The sequence below is a fragment of the Agelaius tricolor genome, unplaced genomic scaffold (assembly GCF_023055355.1).
Source record: "Agelaius tricolor isolate 1412-34295 unplaced genomic scaffold, bAgeTri1.0.p SCAF_2, whole genome shotgun sequence".
NCBI classification, from domain to species: domain Eukaryota; kingdom Metazoa; phylum Chordata; class Aves; order Passeriformes; family Icteridae; genus Agelaius; species Agelaius tricolor.
In genome coordinates, this window is record NW_027269262.1 from 90840382 (window position 1) to 90860746 (window position 20365).

At 42.4% G+C, this 20365-nt stretch overlaps 1 protein-coding gene across 2 annotated transcripts in view; it reads right to left on the reverse strand.

The window, feature by feature from the left end:
* Positions 1 to 20365, reverse strand: part of COL22A1 (collagen type XXII alpha 1 chain) — a 241495-nt gene that overhangs the window by 18226 nt on the left and 202904 nt on the right. For both annotated transcript variants that reach the window (XM_071421854.1, XM_071421855.1), the window contains 16 exons: positions 18887 to 19000; positions 18648 to 18701; positions 16501 to 16554; positions 15623 to 15676; positions 14068 to 14121; positions 12704 to 12757; positions 11851 to 11904; positions 10773 to 10826; positions 10159 to 10203; positions 9172 to 9225; positions 8065 to 8118; positions 6282 to 6335; positions 3307 to 3378; positions 1533 to 1568; positions 583 to 627; positions 122 to 301 (listed from right to left, as the gene is read on the reverse strand). In XM_071421854.1, the coding sequence (XP_071277955.1) occupies positions 122 to 301; positions 583 to 627; positions 1533 to 1568; positions 3307 to 3378; positions 6282 to 6335; positions 8065 to 8118; positions 9172 to 9225; positions 10159 to 10203; positions 10773 to 10826; positions 11851 to 11904; positions 12704 to 12757; positions 14068 to 14121; positions 15623 to 15676; positions 16501 to 16554; positions 18648 to 18701; positions 18887 to 19000 (1032 nt within the window). The remainder of the gene's footprint in view (positions 1 to 121; positions 302 to 582; positions 628 to 1532; positions 1569 to 3306; positions 3379 to 6281; positions 6336 to 8064; positions 8119 to 9171; positions 9226 to 10158; positions 10204 to 10772; positions 10827 to 11850; positions 11905 to 12703; positions 12758 to 14067; positions 14122 to 15622; positions 15677 to 16500; positions 16555 to 18647; positions 18702 to 18886; positions 19001 to 20365) is intronic.

The window sequence follows — 20365 nt, forward strand, 5'->3', positions numbered from 1 at the left end:
TGCCTCCCCATTAAAACATGCTCCTGCTCCAGTTTCTGTCATCCTCAATGTACTCTGAGGCACTTTTCTGATCCCTGTGGCAGCAAAATTACTGTACAAAGCCTTTTTCTGGCAACCTTACCCTTGGTCCTGGAAATCCTGGCTGCCCTGGAGGACCAGGAGGTCCAACTTGCCCAGTGTCTCCTGGAGGTCCATGGGGACCCATCAGTCCTGGATGGCCCTTGTGGCCAGGTATCCCGGGATCACCTGGAGGACCCTTTTCTCCTCGAAGGCCTTTTTCACCTTTGATGCCAGGTTCTCCCTAAGTGAAGAGAAGGACATTACCACCACAAAATAAGAAGCAAACTTCTGATTTCCAAACACAGAGAAACACTCACAGCTGAGCTGGCAAAGTTGCTGAGTGCAACATCTGGTGCACTACAAATGAATCACAAATTGTTCTAATGGAGAATGATTAAAGAGACCTGGAAGACTGAGAAGCACTGGCTTCACTTTTGAATGACCTCTGCCCCCAGGCCCCAACTCAGAATACCTCTCTTTATTTCATCATAATGAAATAACTGGTAATGTTCTCCAACTTACCTTCTCTCCTTTGGAGCCAATTGCACCCTGTTTCCCTGGTGTGCCCTGCAAGAAAATAAAGGTAAGCATAAAAGAACCATCCATAATAAGAGTAAATAATGAAACATATGCCTTTGTAATGATTCCTGTGACCCCAGGAAAATTTATTTCCATGACAACCCCACAGTTTCCTGAGAGCTTTCTCTTTTGCTCTCAGTTATTAACAATTAAAGGAAAAATAAACCAAAACAAAACCCAAAAATCAAACAAACAAAAAACCCCAAACAAACAAAAAACACAACAAAAACCCCCACCCCAACCACATGACAAGCAGGTTGAGGAGGGTGATTTTCTCCCTTCACTCCCCTTTGGTGAGACCCCACCTGGGATGCTGTGTCCAGCTGTGGTGCCAGAATATAAACAAGGCCATGAACCTGTTAGAGCAAGTTCAAATGAGACCACAAAGATGCCCAAAGGGCTGGAGCACCTCTCCTGTGGATTCAGGCTGAGAGAGCTGGGGTTGCTCAGCCTGAAGGAGAGAAGGTTCTGGAGGAGCCTTCGAGTCCCTTTCAGTACTAAAAAGGGGTTTATAAGAAAAACAAACTTTTTTTTCAGGGACTGTAGTGATAGGACAAGAGGTAAATGGCTTCACAAGCAGAAAGAGTGATATTTGATAAAAATTTTTCACTGTGAGGGTGGTGAGGCACTGGAACAGGTTGTCCAGAGAAGTTGTGAACATCCCATCTCTGGAGTGGTTCAAAATCAGTTGAATGGGGTTCTGAGCAACCTGGTCTAGTGGAAGGTGTCTCTGCCCCTGGCAAGGTGGGTGGAAATAGATGATATTTAAGATCCGTTCCAACCCAAACCATGCTATGAAAAAACCCCAATTTCTTGCAACCCCAGTAATACCCTTGATGATTTTTTCCCTGTGACACCAGTCTTATATTGAAACAACTGTGAATTTAACTTACCTCTTTTCCAGGAGGACCTTTCTCTCCTGGTTCTCCCTAAGACACACAGAAAGTGAATTTAGCATCACACTGGAGGAGCTGGAAGAAAGGCTCTGCCTAATACCCATAAGTGTTGCTTTGTGTTAACAACACAGCAGCAGGTTTGCATGATTTATCCTTATCCTACTGCTACTGGCCATTCCTGGACAGACACATCCTGCTATTTGGAAAGCATTTTTTAGTGAACTTGCATCCCATGTAAACATAAATAACAGGAAGTAATTTCTAACAAACCAGCTGAGGACAGATGTTTCACTGGAAATGTGTTCCTGCATTCAATACATTTTTTTCCTTTTTCTTACCAACAATTCCCAAAGCTTCATACACTTTATATGGTCTTGTTTAACTTAAGGAGCACCAGCATTATACCCATAAGTGTCTGAAGATGTAAGTGAAGTAAATTTTGTCAGTAGAAGTACCATCTTGTATTACACCAGCTGGAAAAACACATACAGAGGTTTAAGGAATTTTAAGCTTAAGTGCTCACCTGTCTTTCAGAACTATATTCAATAATCTTATTTTGAATAAGTACCCTTGTGGAATTATTTATACATATCTATTTAAATATTTTTTGCATTTATAATGTCATATTTAGACAATATAGTTTCCATTTTAGTATTTCAGTGGAAAAAAATCATTGCAGTCCTTAACTGGTAAAGCAAAATGAACATTAAACTAGTTGTTGCTGAAATTCTGGACACTTTCCCATATCATGTACAGAAAAAATAATCTTTCTAAGTCTGTTTGCAGCCAACACACATGATCATATCTATAACATGGTATTTTCCCCTGAAAACATAATATCTTCACCTGTATCAGCATCCATACACGTCTCCATGAGGAATGGAACTAATCAGAGATGTGTGATCCAAATTAGGCTGCATTAAACTCACTTGAGTTTTCCTTAGGCTCACTTCAGTTTAAATGGCCACCACGTTTGCTGCTTAAAATTAATTGTCCAGAGAAGTATTTCTTTCTTCTCTTTGCATCCAAAAGCTCCTTTTCAAGTTTTAAAATTAAATATTAAAAAATACAGAAGGAAAAAAAGAACCATCCTGAGGAAGATTCAGCTCTGCTAGAGACATACAAAATATTTTAAATTATAAATTTTTGTCACAACAAATCTAGAAATAAAAAAATTACCTAGCGTTCACTTTTTCCATCCCTCTAGGGGAATTTAACATCTTTTACTCACCTTGCAAAGAGACTGAATTCTGAGGCTGTGATAATGTCATGAGTACAGGTTTATTATTTATTATTTTAGATCACTTTGGGAGATATATGAATGTTTTAATTGCAATGTACCTCTGTTGCTGGCAACAAAGGAATTTCCCTCAGAATAGCAAATATCAGATATACCTGTATTATTATCAGCACTCACAATTTCCCTATTTAGCCCATCTAAGGTTTATGCAGAGGTGTAGTCTGAGAACTTAAATACCCCATACCTGTATTAAGAAGCCTATTGAAGCAGTCTGATCAATGCACACATTATCAGGGCTGACTGGCAGGTACCAGCTCCATACATGAGATTATGGTTGCTCATCCATATGAAAAATGCTATTTTTGCAGTTCAGTTTCCTTTGGAAGTAAAATTATATGGTTTCTGGATTTGCTAGATATCCTCCTTATGCTTTTTTTTTAAACCTAACTGAAGATGACCATGTCCCATCTTCCTGTCTAACCTTTAAAATCAGGTAAAGAGAGGATCTAATCCATCCCCAGACATACTCACAGGTGGTCCTCGGGGTCCTATAAAGCCAGGGAGTCCTGGGCTGCCTGTTTCTCCTTTATTTCCTTTGGGACCCTTAGGACAGAAATGAGACAGACACTAGCAGACCTTTCCCCAACACCTCTTTCCCAGAGCATTCATGTACAGATACACTGGAACTGGGAAATTTCATTTTAGCAGCAGGACTCCCAAAACTGACAAGGAAGAAAAAAGTATTTTAAAAAAGCAGGTTGCAGGTATTGTGGTTGCCTTATCAATAAGCTATGCAGGGTCCCTGGGAGAAGATGAAAAGGGACAATTATGGCAGGGGCAGGAGGTGTGTTCCAGGGCTGTTGTGGTGTCACATGGTTTATAAAGGGGTGTTGAGAACTGTGATGGGGGATGACAGGGAAACATTGCAGGTGGTCATACTGCTCAAATCCAAGAATACAACCAACAGACAGCTACAGGGCTTCTCTTTTGCCTTTATTTCCAGGTTCAATTTATGTCTCTTTCACTTATCTCTTGTGATATTCTGTCAAACTGTCCCTTTTTCCTTGCAGATCAGGGCAGTTGAAGTGACAGTTCATGATACAGAACTGTTTTGTGCACACTTCTGATGTGGTTTTAACTCTTAGTTTAACCTTTACTTTCAGAACTTTGTCCACTAATTTTGGTTCAGAACACAGCCCTTTTTCTTCTTAGAGTAAAACTCATGCAAAGTGAGCACCAATGAGCCTGTCAGGCACAAAGCACATGGATTTGGGGTGTGTAACTTGCCCTGAAGATTTCAGGGGCTGGATTGTGTTGTTGTGTGTGGGCTTAAGCATGAGCAAGTGTGAACTGTGATGGGCACTGTCAAACAGCAAATGTAAAAGGAAAAGGCTCCTGGCAGGTTTTACCTTGTGATTTCAAGTCAGGAATGGTGAAAGTAGAAAAAAAAATCCTTATTGCCATGATAACCTTCCTCACCTTCCTTTTTTTCAAAATAGAAATATAAAATATTGGATTGTCACACCACACTGTGAAGGAAATTAATGCATTTCAAAATAAATGGATTTATGTACAGCACAAGGAGACACTTCCCATAATAACCTTTATGAAAAGGAGAGGATTCATTTTAATGACAGAGAATGATAATGATGAGATGACTGTCTGTTCTGCTGACCAACACTGTCGCATCATTTCCCCTTCCTCATCCATCTGACTTTATCCTTTTTCAATCTCTGTTATTTTTGGACTCTAAATCCTCTGGAGCAAAGGCTGCTGTGGTGCTGTTTGTGCAGGAAGCTGCCTGTGAGTCCCTGGGTCACATCCTATAGGTACTGTATAACACTAGGATGATTAAAATAATAATCCCCACTTGGCATTCACAAGGCATCCCAAAGCCACAGTGACCTGATAAAGACACAGAAGGTAAAAAAAGCAGTGATAGGAATTGGGAACAGGGGTAGGTGCAACAAAAAGAAGAAAATAAGGAAAAGGAAAGAGCAAGGATCCACAGGGCAAGAAGCAATGGCAGCAGTCTCAGGAAGGTAAGAAGAGCTTATGTCAAGGACAAAAAGCCTGTGGCATTTGTTTTTTGATGCAGAAGGGCTCTCAGACTGCAGCACCCTGTCCCACCTTCCCACACAGAAAGGTAATGTCCAGTTCTGGTCCCTCAGTTTAGGAAGGATGTTGAGATGCTTGAGCACTTCCAGAGAAGGGTGACAAGGCTGGTGAGGGGCTTGGAACACAAATCCTGTTGAGGAATGACTGAGGGAGCTAGGGGTGCTTAGCCTGGAGAAAAGGAGACTCAGAGGTGATCTTATCACCCTCTACAACTTCCTGAAAGGTGGTTCTAGTCTGAAACCAATTTCCTGAAAGGGGGTTGGTCTTTCTCCAGGCAGCAACTGACAGAAGAGAGGACACAGTCTCAAGCTGCGCCAAAGGAAATATAGGTTAAATATTAGGAAAAATTATTTTATGGAAGGAGTGATAAAGTACTGGAATTGTCTGCCCAGGGAGGGGTTGGAGTCACCATCCCTGGATGTGTAGACTGGATGTAGCACTCAGTGCCTTGGTTTAGTTGAGGTGTCAGAGCATGGGTTGGAGTCAATGATCTTGTAGATCTCTTCCAACCTGGTGATTCTGTGATTCTGTGGTGTTTGCTTCTCTGAGACATCCCTGCAGATGCTTGATCAGGGCACAAGTCTGTGGTGAGGCTGGGGTGGCTTTATGACTTTGCAAGGGTCACAAAGAGTGAAGTCCTGCTGCAGCTTTTCACATTCCTCCTGCTCTGCCTTTGTTTTGCTGTTAATCCCACAGTCCAGCAAGCTGTACTGTCTCCATGGGCAAAGAGAGGGAAGAGCTCTGCATTGTGATAGATGCTACTGGGCACAAAGGAATGTTTGCATAGATTTGCTGAATTCTGGACAATTTTCAGCAGCAGAGCAGAGGAAAAAAACACAAAAAAAACCAACCAAACCACTGTCCTTCTTACAGCTCCTCATTTCCAAGCTGTTCTTCCTCACAGGATGGCCTCAGGGGAGTTTCATTATGCTTCCTGATCCTGGTTTACTGCCTGCTGTCTGCTCTTCCCTCAAGTGCCTGTGAGGATTTTTCTGCTACCACTATTCCTCAATGGCAGCCTGCCAACTCCCCGAGGCCCTCTCCTTCCTTGTGACAACTCTCTGCTGGCTGCATGCTCTCTGCTTGGCAAAATTAAATCTACTGGTGAAGATGAGGCATGCCAATCTTTTTTCCATGCTAGGCAATCAATCATTTCCATTTGCTGTGAACACTTAACTTTCACTGGGAAAAGTGATGACCCAGCTAGCATCTCAATTCCAGGAATGTAGCCAAACACCCTTCAAAATTGTGGCCAGCTACTGATTTTCAGATCAGCCATCTTCAGACATAGAAACCTCAGGGATAGTAACCAGTTACACTAATCCACTCTACCTACACTTCATCAGTCACCTCTCCTGGCTGCAGCAGTCTCCCTTTGTGTTACTTACTGGGATACCAGCTGGGCCAGGTTCTCCTGCAGATCCAGGCACTCCATTTTTGCCCTGTGTCAAAAGAAAAAAAGGTTAGTGATGTAATGCATGCTAAAACTAGAAATATTCAGCTATGCCTACACCAGCAGCGATTTCTTTAGCATTGTTCAGTCTCTTCTCCTGACAGACTGTGAAGTATCTTATTTCCAACTGACCTCACAGCTTCTGCATCCCTGATTGCATGGCTGATCTCAGGAAAAAAATCAATACATGGACCCAAATCCACAGGCCTGAGGAGGACCAAACCAGCACTTCTCCTTTCCTGCACCCTTGTCCTTACCATATGCAGTATCCTTCTGGGTGGACAGATCCACCTCCTCTGGCTGCTCCAGGTCACCACTGTTCAGATAAGACTCTTTTAAATCATCTCAGGCTTCCCCTTTTTTGGGTAATGGAGAGAAACACTTGTTCAAACATTTGATAGATACCTGACACCAGACAACTCAGAATGAGCGAAATGATCCTTTAAAAGGACCTGTTTCTCATTGTTCCTTGAGAAAGCAGCTGAGCTAATCATCCACAAACTTTGGTGAGATGAAGTTTTACACTCCTCTCAACTCAACACTCAGAGTCTTTCCCGTTACTGGAGTTGACTATAAAGACCAGCTCTTGTATTGTCAATATTCAAAATTATGCCTCACACTTCTTTTTGGATAATAAACAAAGAAAAGGAAGAACAAGAGAAACTGACACATTGCCCTCCAACATACAAGTATGAAAAGAAGAATGTGGCCTGAAGTTATGATAATTTCCATCTTCAAATATTTTTACTCACTGCTAGTGTTGTGCAAGGGCATGACACAATAGTGAGTGATGCCAGCAGTACTGGAGTAATGAGATCAATTATGAGGTAGACACAGGAGGTCTCCTTATGTTCTTGCAGTCTAATCTAAACCCCAACCCCCCCAGCTTGGAGGGACCTGCTGCTCCAACTCCTGGCATTTCTGAGTCAGCATTTTCCCCCCCGATCATGCTGTGGAATCTGTTTCACTACCAGGTCTTCCAAGAAGGAAAGGAACTCACTCATTGCAACACACTAAAGATGTGCCTTGGTTCAGCAACAGAGATATCGATTCAGATTTGATAAGGATTAATTTCTAAGACAGAATTTTACACCCTGTGAAATTAATAAAAGTAATTTCTGAGCCATGCCAAATGAGACTTTTTGAAATGTCAACTAGATTTCTGTTTCTCCACTGAAGCTATAATAAAATAGTACAGGTGAATAGTCCCCACAAAACTCAGCCTGGGCACCCACAGTGAGTGTCTACCTTTGAAAACTGAGACCATGTGAGAAGTGAGTGGGATTCCAGAGGCAGGACTGAAATATGAGTATTTCTGACTCTGCATCCTGACAGAATCCATTGAATTGTTCTTCCCACTGAGTCAGCTACCATCAGTCCTTTGCACTATTATAAGTCTTCATCAGTTTCTAGCAATATTATTCTTATTTGTCTTTCTGAAAGGCAAAGTGTTTTAATCAAAGATTGTCTGAATCTTCCTAAACTCTCTTCTTTCAAGCCAGAGTTCTGGACTGCAGAACATTCCCACCACACACAACATCCCATCCCTGGAAGTTTTCAAGGTCAGTCTGGATGGGGGTCTGAGCAAGCTGGTTTAGTGGGTGGCATCCCTTTCCAGGGCAAGGGGTTAGAACTACATTATCTTTAATGTTCCCTCCAAACCATTCTATGAACTATTATGGACCTCTAGAAAAGGCTTGTCAGGAGAGAGAACTCACCGGCTGCCCTCGGAGTCCTCGAGGCCCCTGTGGTCCTATGGGACCAGGATCACCCTGAAAGGAAGAAAAGTATTCTGGTAATTGAGAAAGAGCTGACATGGAGGCAAGTAACAAACATTATAAAATATTCCTGATAAACTACACTGTTCACATATTAGGGAAAACAGGATTAAAGGAATCTCACTGCCCCCTTTCAGTTATTTATGAGGAAGATCAACCCTTTGAATTTTAAACACCTACCACTAAATGCAACCTGATTACAAGCAGAAAGCATTTCTATCAGGTTATGATCAGATTATCTTAAAGATGTATTTCTTAGGGACAGAGATTCTCTGAAATTTCTCAAGAATTGAGAATTTCTCAAGAATTGAGCCTATTCTCTTTCCAGGAAGGCTTCAGAGCTGCCTGCATCTCCTCTGAGTGGTTCCTTTTGGTCTGCCCTACATTTTGCTTTGTAGGGTACCATTTTCAGCACACCAGCTTCCAGTGACACAAAGGGGTGCAAATGAGAAGCCACTTCTCCAGGTCCCATGGCAGTGGCCCATCAGCAGCTCGGAACATTGCTCGGCAGCTGCTGCAGGATCCCACGTCAGCTGCTCCCTCCCAGGACTCTGTTATATGACTGCACTTGACACTTAATCATGCTAGAGGAACTGTTTGTACCATCTTTCTTTTCCTCTGAGCAGCAGCAACTTATTCCATAGGTATTTCCCAGACTTCAGTGGAGCGACACAGTCAGTCAGGTGCAGCTGTGGCAGAGGAAGCGTGATTGGGCCTGGCCTGGTGGGACCTGCAGAGCAGAGCTCTGCTCAGAGATGGGTGCCAGAAGACAGGTCCATGGCTACCAAGCACAGCCTGGGTTTCACACAAGGCTGCTTTCTCTGCTTATCCAAAGATATAGCTGACATTTTAGTGCCAGCAGCTGAGCAGTGACAAAGGCCCTCTAATTCTTTGTTTCCCCTAATGATCTTTGCACAAATCATACCCTGCAGTAATTCACCCTTTATTGGAATTTCTGCAGCTGTTTCAGGTCAGGGTCACTGTGAATTAAAATTTTCATTTGTCAGGGAGAAGGAGATTCATTTCTGCTCAAAATGGTGCACTTACATCCTTCCCTGGTGGCCCCTCACGACCAGCAGGACCCATCACACCTGGCTCCCCCTGCAATTCAGCAAAAAGGGAAGAGATCAGCTCAAGGTCAAATTCAGACCAGTATCACCACTGTAAGAGGTATGGGGTTTCTGCAATGTGTGACTGAGCTCAGTGAAAATTTTTTTAAAGCCAGCAAGAGCCTCGTTCATCTTATATGACATGCAGCTTATAAAAATATCTCAGAAACATCTCCTGTAAGTGATGCACAAGGCAGTGCTCTGCTTTCCAGCAAATTATTTGCTACTGCTTCTGCAGGCACTGAAAATCACCAACACATTCATGATACAGAAGTTATCATAATGAGGAAGAGATGAGGATCTCCAGCACTGGATTTTTCACACCAGCTTCTGAAAGCAGAGAATTTTATTTCCCTGTAAAAAAGGCAGGATTAGGTGGAAGAATATTCAGTTTTGTATTCTCCCTTTTACACCAAGGAGCTCCAAACAGAGTGGAGAACAAATTTTCATGCAGGACTTGAGGTTTGGGTTTTATGACCCACAGGAAACTAAGCCAAAGGGACATTTCTGTTCACTTTTCTGTAAGTTTTGTACTTGAACTTATTTTACACTTGTTCAGCATTTGTGGAGGAGAGCTAGTGCTTGTCCAACAAGTGCAGTAGGGGTCCTCACTTTGCCAGCATTTTAACCACAAGGATGTGGCATGGAGGCATCCCTGAGACTTATTCACAAAGGAGTATCTGAAAGGGAGCATCAGAGGATTCAGTTCTACCAGCTGCCTCACCTTCCCTGGAATCAAAAGTTCAGCAGAGGGAATGAAGACAGCTGCTGTCATTTCTGTGCCATAGATGTGGCCCATAGTTGAAAACACTGTCATCAGCCACATGAAACACTGTCATCATTTTTATCTACTGCCTCAGAAAAGGCAATTTCAATTCCCACAATCTTTCTCCAAAGGATTGTGCACGAGGTACCTCTTACTTACCCGGGGACCTGGGGGACCTGTGTCTCCTCTCTGTCCTTTGAAACCCTACACAAGGGAATGAAATCAATAATTATCCATCACCCTGATGCAGGAAAGACTAAGAAAACTCTAGGTTGAATGTTCATTTAATAATCTTTCCAGTTTTGCCAAAAGTTACTAGGGACTGGTCAGCATGGAGCAGCTGTGTCCCAGGGAGCAATTAGGCAGGGCCACATCACAGGAAAAGTTTTCCATGGCTTCTTAAGCTGTAAAACCAAGGTTGTGCTCTGTGTATCCCTGGTGTGTCCAGCCCATACATTATTTAACCCTAAACTGTACTGTCCCCACCCTTTCAGAGGACCTGTAACAGAACACAAGGGCTACAGCTGTGACTTCTGGTGGAGGGGTGTCATGAGGTCACATGCCTTAATTTCTAGATAAGGGATTTACTCTTCTCCAATGTGAATGATTCAGAAATGTCTGTGTTCTATTGTTGTTGCTTATCTACATATTTTATTTAGTCACAATGCCAGGTTATATGTTTCCATCTGTAAAGCACCTCATGTGCCCAAGAAATGCCCCCTGACTGCAGTACAGGAGGCTGAGTGGATGGAACCCTTCAGAGCAGCACCCACCGGCAATCCTCTGGCACCCTCCCGGCCTGGGAGCCCTTGTTCTCCAGGCTTTCCCTGTGGGAAACAATAATGCTCGTGTTAGAGAGAGCCCCAGGTCCATCTCACTGCTGCTGGAAACCTCCCACTCCCCTCCCTCAGACAGAACATCACTGAGAGCTGTGAGTGCCCAGGGCTTGTCCAGCAGAGTCTGAGTTTGCAGGGAGAGCAGCAGGGCCAGACCTTCCCAAACACACCTTGAGCTGCACTCTCACCTGCACTCTGAGCTACTGAGGCACCTCACACCTCGGGACTGGTTTATGGTTGCAGTGTCAGAACTGCACCAATACCTAATCAGCACATGCAAAATCAGCATCTGCACACAGAAATGGGATGGTTGGTGCAAACACAAACTACCTGCAGCTTCTGTGACAAGCACTCCTCTACTTAGCAGTTGTCCTAATGCCTGGGAACTTGGCTGTTCCCAGAACCACCAAGTCCCATTTGGCAAGTCACAGAAAGAGGCTGGCAATGCCTGATACTTGATGCACACTCTTCATGTAACACACACAGTTGCCTTTTAATGTGACACACTAACATTGCCTTTTAGTTGACAACTTCGTGGCTCAGCTTTTTTCCCTCAGCAAATGCAAGTAATAGACTAAGAAGAGAAATCAAATATAAACTCTAATTCTGGGCAACAGAACTGTCTCAGAGCAATCCAGCAAACAGCTTCTTTAAAGACTCCTCCTCTAAACTTTTTATGCCCCATAAACTTCTATCAAAAGGATGGATCACTAGGCTTAATGTTACAAGACAACCTTCTTTCTCTGCAGTGTTTAAGACAGCTGTAAAAGTGGAGTCACTAAGTTTTAGTGTATTTATGGTAGTTGTAAAAGTAAAAGAACACAGTTTCTTTTCAAGATTGCTCATGTGTCATGCCTATAAATCGCTCAAGACAATACAATTCTTCTGGTGTTAAAAACAGATGTGCAAACAGGCTCCTTGTTCCCCCTAAGGAGTCCATAGATAGGCAGCTTCAAAAACAACAACTGGATGCAGCTTCTGATTGACTGAGCAAAACAGTTTTAAATTACATTACCGGCTCCCCCAGAGATCCTGGTTTGCCATCTTTGCCATCATTCCCAGCAATGCCCTGTTAAATGAAATGCAAAACAGAGTAAAATTGACAAGGATGATTGGTGGGGGTTTTGTCAGAGTGAGAAGTCTGCTCATCATGACGTACTTATGTTTGCCTAAATCTCCAAAACCCTCCGTACTTCTATAGCTCAGTCATAAATGTCTCCCTGCTACACCCTGTAATGGCATAACCTCACTCCCTTTCCAATATGGCAATATTTCCCTTTCCAGCAAGATGAGCAGGCCAACAATCTTAAATCAGGATTCTAAAACCAACTGTTATAAATCATTATAATGCCATTATCTTCAGGTAGGCTACTTTACAGTAGAATTATCTCTGCCTCTATCCTTATGACAGATTAAAAAAAATCCCAAAATGTTGTACTGTTACATTTTCCAGAAGAGAGAAGTCTATGCCCAAGGTGCACTTGAACCTGAGTCAGTGCAAAGGAATAATTTTTACTGGATTCAGATAAAGTCAATGTCCCAGTCCCTGAATCCCTGTGCCCTTACACTGGAGTTATAACTTGATTTCTGTGCTCTGTATAAGAGTATTTCTTCCAATGAGAAGACAGGCAATGAACAGTCCTGATTCACATTGTTATTAACACTTTGCTTTAAAGTGATCAAATGCAGATTCCGGAACAAAACAAATACTGTCTTGGAACAAGGACATTGCATCAGCATGACAGACACTGCTACAGACCATGCATGGTTCTCAAAGCACCTCAGAAGTGTCACCTCTTTGTTTTACATACCTATGTGTGCATGAATAATTTAATGTACTGAATTAGAAGGAGCTTAATCACACTCACTGGAAGTCCAGGCAGCCCTGGTGGGCCCTGTGGACCTGGGGGACCATCTTTGCCCTGGAAAGAAAGAACAAACACTGAGGGTCAGGCAAGTTCCTCAGAGGCTTCTATCAGATGAAGATTTATCACATGTAGAGTCTGATGGGACAACTGTGAGAAGGTGGTCTTGTAGCCCATGTCACACAGTCTATGAGGTTTTCCTGAACTCCTTCTAGTTTAGAATGGATGGCTGTCTTTAAACATAAAAAAAAAAATCACTATTATCATTGAGTTCTTACAAATTGAGAAACCTCTGAAAAAAATAGTTGTTTTTTTTTTTTTTTTTTTTTTTTCTGAGGCTTAATTATATTTAATATTTCATCCTTAACTTTCTGGATGAGGTGCCCTGCCAGGAAGCAGATGTGTATTTTATACCTTTTAAATGAATAGTTACCAGAAGTGCCTTGCTGACCTTCCCAAAAAATCCCCTTACTCCACAGGATTGGACAATATCACTCCAGGTCTTTCACAGTGTCACAACCTTATCATCAATTTGAAATGGAATTTCAGCCAGCCTGTTCATTTCATCTGGCCTCTCTGAGAATGCTCTCTATTTCATAACAGCCATCAGAAGGACCATCACTGTTTACTTATGATGAAGTTCAGGTTGTGAAATGGCTCTGCAAAAGGCACCTTGTCCCTTAGGAAACCTTGCTCTAGAAATCCATAATGGAATTACACAGTTTTAAACTGTTCCAACTCAATAGGGAGTATTCTTTAGGGAAGGTTCATTTTCAACTTTTCAAACTGAAATTAGCATCAATCAGATTACCTGTCTTTCCCAGGGGTTTCTGATGCATTGCCATAAAGTAGCATCTGAAAACCCTTAAAATGAAACAGCAATGCCAAAGTTCTTCATGGGCTTCTCTAAAGTTATACCTGGTATTTTTGGTGGTGCCAGGAAATAGTGCCAGGCTCCAGCATGTCACCAGTCTGCCTTTGACATCCTTTAACAGGTTACTGATTATATTTTGATAATTCCCACACAGAGTTCAGGTATTAGCTTTAGGTCATGAAGCATCCTAACAGATTTAGAAATCCTGTTCTGGAGGCTAAGAGATGTTAATAGCAAGGACAGACAGACAAGAGGTACAAAAACCTCCACAGAGGTCCCATGGGCTGGACTATCCTCTGGCTAACTGGGAATTTCATTTGGTGAGTAAAAAAAGTGCTAGAACAGTAACCTGTGGGTATTTGTGGAGGTTCTACTTGCAGGCTGAATATTCTGGAGACCCTTCAAAGGATATTACATGGATGCCAGCTCAGCTTTACTTCACAGACCTAAACCCAAGTGAAGCCAGCAGTGAAGCACAGAGCTTAGAGCTTACCATGTCTCCTGGGTTTCCTGCTGGTCCTATTGGTCCAGGTGCCCCATCTGATCCCTAAACAAAATAAAGCAGAAACAATGTGAATGATTAATGCATTTTATATGTTTGTTAACACATAGCTGGCAACTCTGGAGCTTTCTTTAATCACTCAGCTTAACATTCATTCCATTTCTTCATCCATCACTGAAAAGCAGTGCCAACCTCTGCACTCAATCAGCCTCCAAAGCCAGAAATAGTCAGATATTTGAGTTTGGTCTTGGCTTTTCCTCCTGAAAACAGGGGACAAATAGGAAAAAGCCAGTCATGACAAAAATAACTCTGAAGAACAGCAATTATGGGAGAACAGAAATTATGAAGCACACACTGTGGCAGGCAAACTCCTGGAGCCACAAGTCAATGCAGACAGAGGGAAAAGTCAGCAAAAGCTGAAGAACAAAATTGTATAGGGGACATCACATTTTGCTCTGTTTTGACAGGCTCAGTTTTACTTTTCCTTTTGCTGTGAATCTGTTCAGGAGGTCTCATAGGACAATTTAGTGTTTTAATCCCACTGGTTCAGCTCTGTAGTTGTAGCAGTATTAGGTTAATAGAGACACAGCAAATGTGTCTGTTATTAACTTCTCCTAAAATAATGCTCATGGGAGCTCAAATCACCCACAAAGCAAGTTCATGTGCTGTCACAGCAGCAAAGCACCCAGCATCCTTTAGGCACTGATACCATCTGAATATAGAATTTTAATCTAATCCCCCTTTCTGGTATGTCCTGTCATTTAGTCAGTGCAATGTGAATTCAGGTTGTGCTGATCCCCAGAAGAGATGAAGGTGGTACACCCTCAGCACAGCAGAGCCAAACTGCACTGTAAGCAGCAATATGAGCTGTGATGACTCTGGGCAATGAAAGGTGGTTTGGAGAGAAAAGTCCTTGACTCAGAAAAAATCCCCAAACTTGAAGGGAGTAAAGCAGGAGAGCCAGCAGGAGAGCCAAGTGATCTCAGCCCTGATCCTGCACTATCACCCATTTTTAAATACAAAGAAGCATAATTTTATTCATGGACAGAGCAGAATCTAAGAATGAGGACTGTATGGAGAGGGACATGTAAAAGGCCTTTTAATTCAAAAGTAACTCACACAATATGAAAACTGGAGAAAATCCAGTGTCATACCACTGTGCAAAATTGAGAGCTAAAATGCTCTCAGATCTGCTAGTTCTAGACTAACAACTTACCCCACATACAGGAAAGCACCTATACATGCACTAAATAGTCCCCATGGAAGAGTTTTAATCATCATCTTTGTGTTGTATAAAGAGAGCAACTGAAGCTTAGCAACAATTTACAGAATGAGTTGAAGCAATCAGTGGAAAGTGGCCAATGTATTAAATAGCAATTACCATGAGTGGGGAACTCTATCACACTCAGGGGATCATGAGGAACCCACTGGAAAATGCAAATTCACTGCACAGACAGATGGGAATGGTCCTTTCCACCACATGGAGCTTGCAACACCCTTTATCAGCAAGAAACTACAGGAACATCTTTGCAACAGAGGAACTTACAGGTGGACCAGGGTTTCCAGGAGCCCCTGAGAAGCCAGGCATTCCAGGGTGGCCCTGTGGAATGAAATCAGAGCCTTTCCTTATGCATTAGTCACATATCTACTTTTATAAAAGTTAACTGGTGATTATTATGAAGTAACACCAACATGAGTCAATTCACAGAGAGCTGGTTATAATAGAATAAAGGCTTTTTAAAGTGAAACCTTGGTTTTCAAAGCATGCATTTCAAAAAATAACATAGTTAAATTTCAGGTGTACTTCTTCCCATGCACATTTTAGTCTGTGCTAATGGCAGATGAGAGCAGATATTGTGGAATTGCACAAGACAGGAGGTCAGTTGGGAAACCAAGCCTGTTTAAAATGTCCTAAAAATGTCATTGAAGAGGTGCTGATTTGCACCTTGAACCAGTGACTCAGCTCTTGGCAAAATTAACTATGAAAGTTTACTCTAATTTAAACCATTCTCATCTTTCCTGTGGCCTCTCAGTCCCTCCTAAAAGAGGTCCTCCTTACATTCACCATCTAAGACAAATAGAGACACTGGCTTTTTCACTCCATAGACACCTGAACTCCTGGAAATCATCTAGGGATTATCCAAGGAAATGAGTAAGGGTTAGGTAATGTAGAGAATGTAATGCATTCAGTCCAGAGGTGAGGAAACAGATGGTACTGGGAGGTTTTTATTGGAGATGAGGATGGAATCTGTAGAGCTATGGTTCACTCTTTGACAGAGCCCATTTGTGGTTTGTCAGTGATGAAGAGCTCCCATCTTCCTCCTGTGCCTCTGAGAAGGATGCTCTTGTACAGGCATCACAGGAGTTACTGAGGAAGGACCAATCACAGTGACAGCACTGCTGGAAAGCACACTCTGTTTTTACCTGTTCACCTTTTTCTCCTACTTCCCCAGTCATGCCACGGTCTCCTTTAGCACCCTGGTAATAAAAAAAAGAGCCAATGAAAGTCAATGAGATTCAGTGTTGTGACAGCTTTTTGACCTCTCTCATAAAGCACTTGGACATTCAAGAATAAAACTCAAGAATCAGGACTGAGCCCTCCTTGCCCTCCTCTTAAATTCTTCTCCAGACTTTCACTACCACTGCTGGAGCCAGGAATATATGTGGAAAATGGCCTCTGAGCAGAGCCAGCATAGCTGGTTTTTAATGTTTTATTATCATAAGCATAAAGAGGAATTACACATCCTTAAAGACCAGGCAGGTTATTAGGCACTTCACTAAATCACATCTTGATAAAGAATCATCTGGCCCAACAAAGGTGCCCACACTCTTCAGGGACAATAAAACCAGCATTTCTAAGATGCAGCCAGAAAATTCATGCTCAGAAAGTGCTCCCCTCCTTCTCTTTCTATTCTAGAGACACAGGCAGAGACAGAAAGCTCAAATGTGCATGTGTGCATTACCAGTGCTTGGTACATGAGACAAGACACTGAAAATTACTGAAGTAAAGGTGAGCAAGGTGTGAACAATGCAGACAGCAATAATGAATTGCTGGCCATGGAAATAATACACTGGTTTGCTGCATGAGAGCTAGGAGACAAAGGGGAGAAAGAGGGTTGCAATTTATTAATAAAAGAGCTCAAATTCATATGGCCAGAAGGAATGAAGCTGTTCATGAGCTAAGATCTGCAGTTCTACTGCTCTTCTTTCAGAGCAGGACCTAATAGCTTGGTAAGGACAATATACCACAAAGTCAAAAGTGCAGAGCAATTTGGGTCTTCCACTGCAAGGATCCTCCTAAGACATGCAGAAAAGAGTCACAAAGACTGACCTTGTGATTGCTCCTTCTCAAAGGTCTTCAAATACTTTTTATTTTTTTAAATAACTTTTTTTATTGAATTCAAGTTAGACTACTTATCAGTTACTTGATTTTACTTTATGCACATGTATAGTTTGAAATTTATCCTGTTATTTCACCTGTCAATCCATTTTTCTGCCTAAATCTCTGCTTCCTTAAGAAATATAGGAAAGCAGCAGACGGGGTATGTCTCAGATTGCTTGGCATTTCTGCCAGTTATTGGCTTTATGGGTTACTAATTCTCTTGTAAATTTTATCCTGGAACATACTTTCATTTTGATCAACTCTGTGTTTACTTTCGAGATTGTGCTGCTCTCCCCACCACACTTTTAATTGCAAGATATGCAATTATTTCATGAAACTCTATTAGCTTGCCCTGCACTCTAACAAGTGCAAATACAAAGATGTTAAAATAGCAGGAGCTATTTTAGACAGTACGTCAGTAGTGAAAGGATGCCTGGAGGAAACTGTGGCCGATCATTAAATCACCTTACCTCTCCCTCATTGATTTGTTTTGATTTATTTCACATTAGGCAGTTGTACAGGTTTTAACTGTGGCCAGGCACTGGCATTGTGAGCAGACTGGAGGCAGCTCTCTTTATGAGAAATGCTTGAGATGTGACATTATTGAAATACTTCAAACAATGGAAGTTTTATGGTCACCTATGTCCTAGACCATGAAGCAGCACCATATAGCTAAAAGAAGTTTTTCCTGTCTATTTCAGGAAATACTTGGAGTTGTTGGGTAAGACCACCAGGGCAGATGGTGTGTTTGGAGCCTAGCAGCCCATTGCAGCCTTAATTTAAGTGATTCCAGGACATCAGATTCAAAAGGGGGAGGTACAGGCATGGTGGCTACTGCTGAGGCTTTAATTTCTTTCTCACCTAATTTGAGTTGAAACTTACTCTCAAGTCTATTCATCAATGTAATGAAATTCAACACCAAGAATCAGGCCCTTTAGATGTGTCTGCCTGTCTGTGTGTGAATAAAGGGATGGCAGAAGACACTGCTAAAGTGAAACAATCCCTCATGCCATGGGCAGGGACACCTTTCACTAAACCAAGCTGTTCAAAACCCCATCCAACTTAGCCTTTAACACTTCCAGAGATGAGGCATTCACAACTTCTTTGGGTAACCTGCTCCCAAAATAGTTAGTGTGACTAATTAGTCACAAATAAGCTTTCATCAGACAAGGGAAGAAAACCAACCAACCTTTGGGCCATCGAGCCCAGGTGGGCCTGGAGGACCTCTGGGACCAGCAATCCCCTGCAATGCACAAGAGGTACAGGTAAACACTAGTTTAGTTCATTGAATCCACAGGCCTCTAAGAAGGATTCACCAGGTTGTTGATGAAAAAAAATTAATCATCTTACAGAGAAACCATCGACCATAGTAACAGAAAAACAAGGTCCCAGCAGATGCAGGCATGGTGACTCCCTCAGCTCTCTTACCGGTTTCCCATCCTGGCCATCTCTCCCTGGTGGTCCTCGCAGACCTCTATCCCCTTTGAAACCTGGGATGCCTGGCAGTCCTGGTGGGCCAGGAGGGCACTCACTGCACACATCCTGGGAGAGAACATGGGAAAACACATCAGCAATAGGCTGCAGGCACTTAGCAGACCCTGTGGACACCCACTATGAATGCAGCACTGTGGTGCTGGTGTAATTCTTAAACCTTTGCTGTTTTACCCTAGGATTGGGGTGAATTTGGCTTAAAGAACCAATGAGGGCAGTGTGAAGCAGAGTGAGGGTCAGCAGCTGAGCTCACACCTGCTCCCATGGGAAGTTTCCTATCAGTTCTAGGTCCTGATTGGTCACCCAGGATCAGGAAACCAAGGAAAAGCTCTTCCTGATGGGGAGGTCAGGGAGACTAGAAAGACTATCAAGAAAAACTTTGATTTGAATCTACAAGACCACTAGAAATCTTTGCTCCAGGCTGAAAGATCTGTGTTACTGCTTAGATGGCAGGTTTCTAGGGAAAAATCAGGTGCAGCACAATGTCAGAAAGGGTTCTGCAGGAGAAATTATTCAGCAGCCACCTTGGCTAAGGACAACTCATCCAAGGAAGTTTGTGAAGACCAAGTGAATGTCACAGTGTCCTGGCCAAATTTTATCAGGGAGAATCACTACCTCCCTCCTTCCAAACATCTTTGAAGCATGGTCTCAGCAATCTTTACATTCCAGCTATCCTCAGGAGATTGAATCCATCTATGAAATTTCCATTTCAAAAGCAGACTCCCTTCTGTAAAGGGGGAATCCTGCCCGTAAGAGCATAATACAAAACACATCATCAGGTGGAGAGTCAGGAGCCCCTGCTACAACACCCAACTCTGTCAATAATCTGCTGCAAAACTGTGGGGTAAATTGTCCTTCTGAGTCTCAGTGCCTACATCCACATTTATCTACTTACAATGTAAGTGCTTGAGAAACACCCATAACAGCAGAGCCCCAATTTTATCTGAGATTTCAAGGTGCTGCTTTCTGTACCAAGCATGGAGTGAAAAAATACCAAGCAGAAAAAATGCACAAATGTGTTTAACCATAATAGAAGCAAAGGAAGGAACATCAAAGTGACATCCTTTACCCAAGACTGAGTCTCTTGCTCTTGTCCAGATCAGAAGTCCCAAGCAACACTTTACAGTGAAACCTCCAGAACAATACTGGGGTCCACAAAACAAAGACAGCTCTTCAAAGAAGAGTAATTTCACAGCAGCAATCTTAAAAGGGCCCTTTGGTTAATGTTGTTGGTAAGAGAAGGTAATTTTTTAGTTTATTTCAATCAATAAGAAAAGATTTCTTGCCAGGTTTAAGACAGCTTAAAAAACTCACAACTCAACCCATGTAAATCTATAGAGATTTTTCAGTCAGCACCTATCAAAGACTGACTAATTTATCACAAAATTCTCTACATGGAGAGTAAAGGCAGACAGA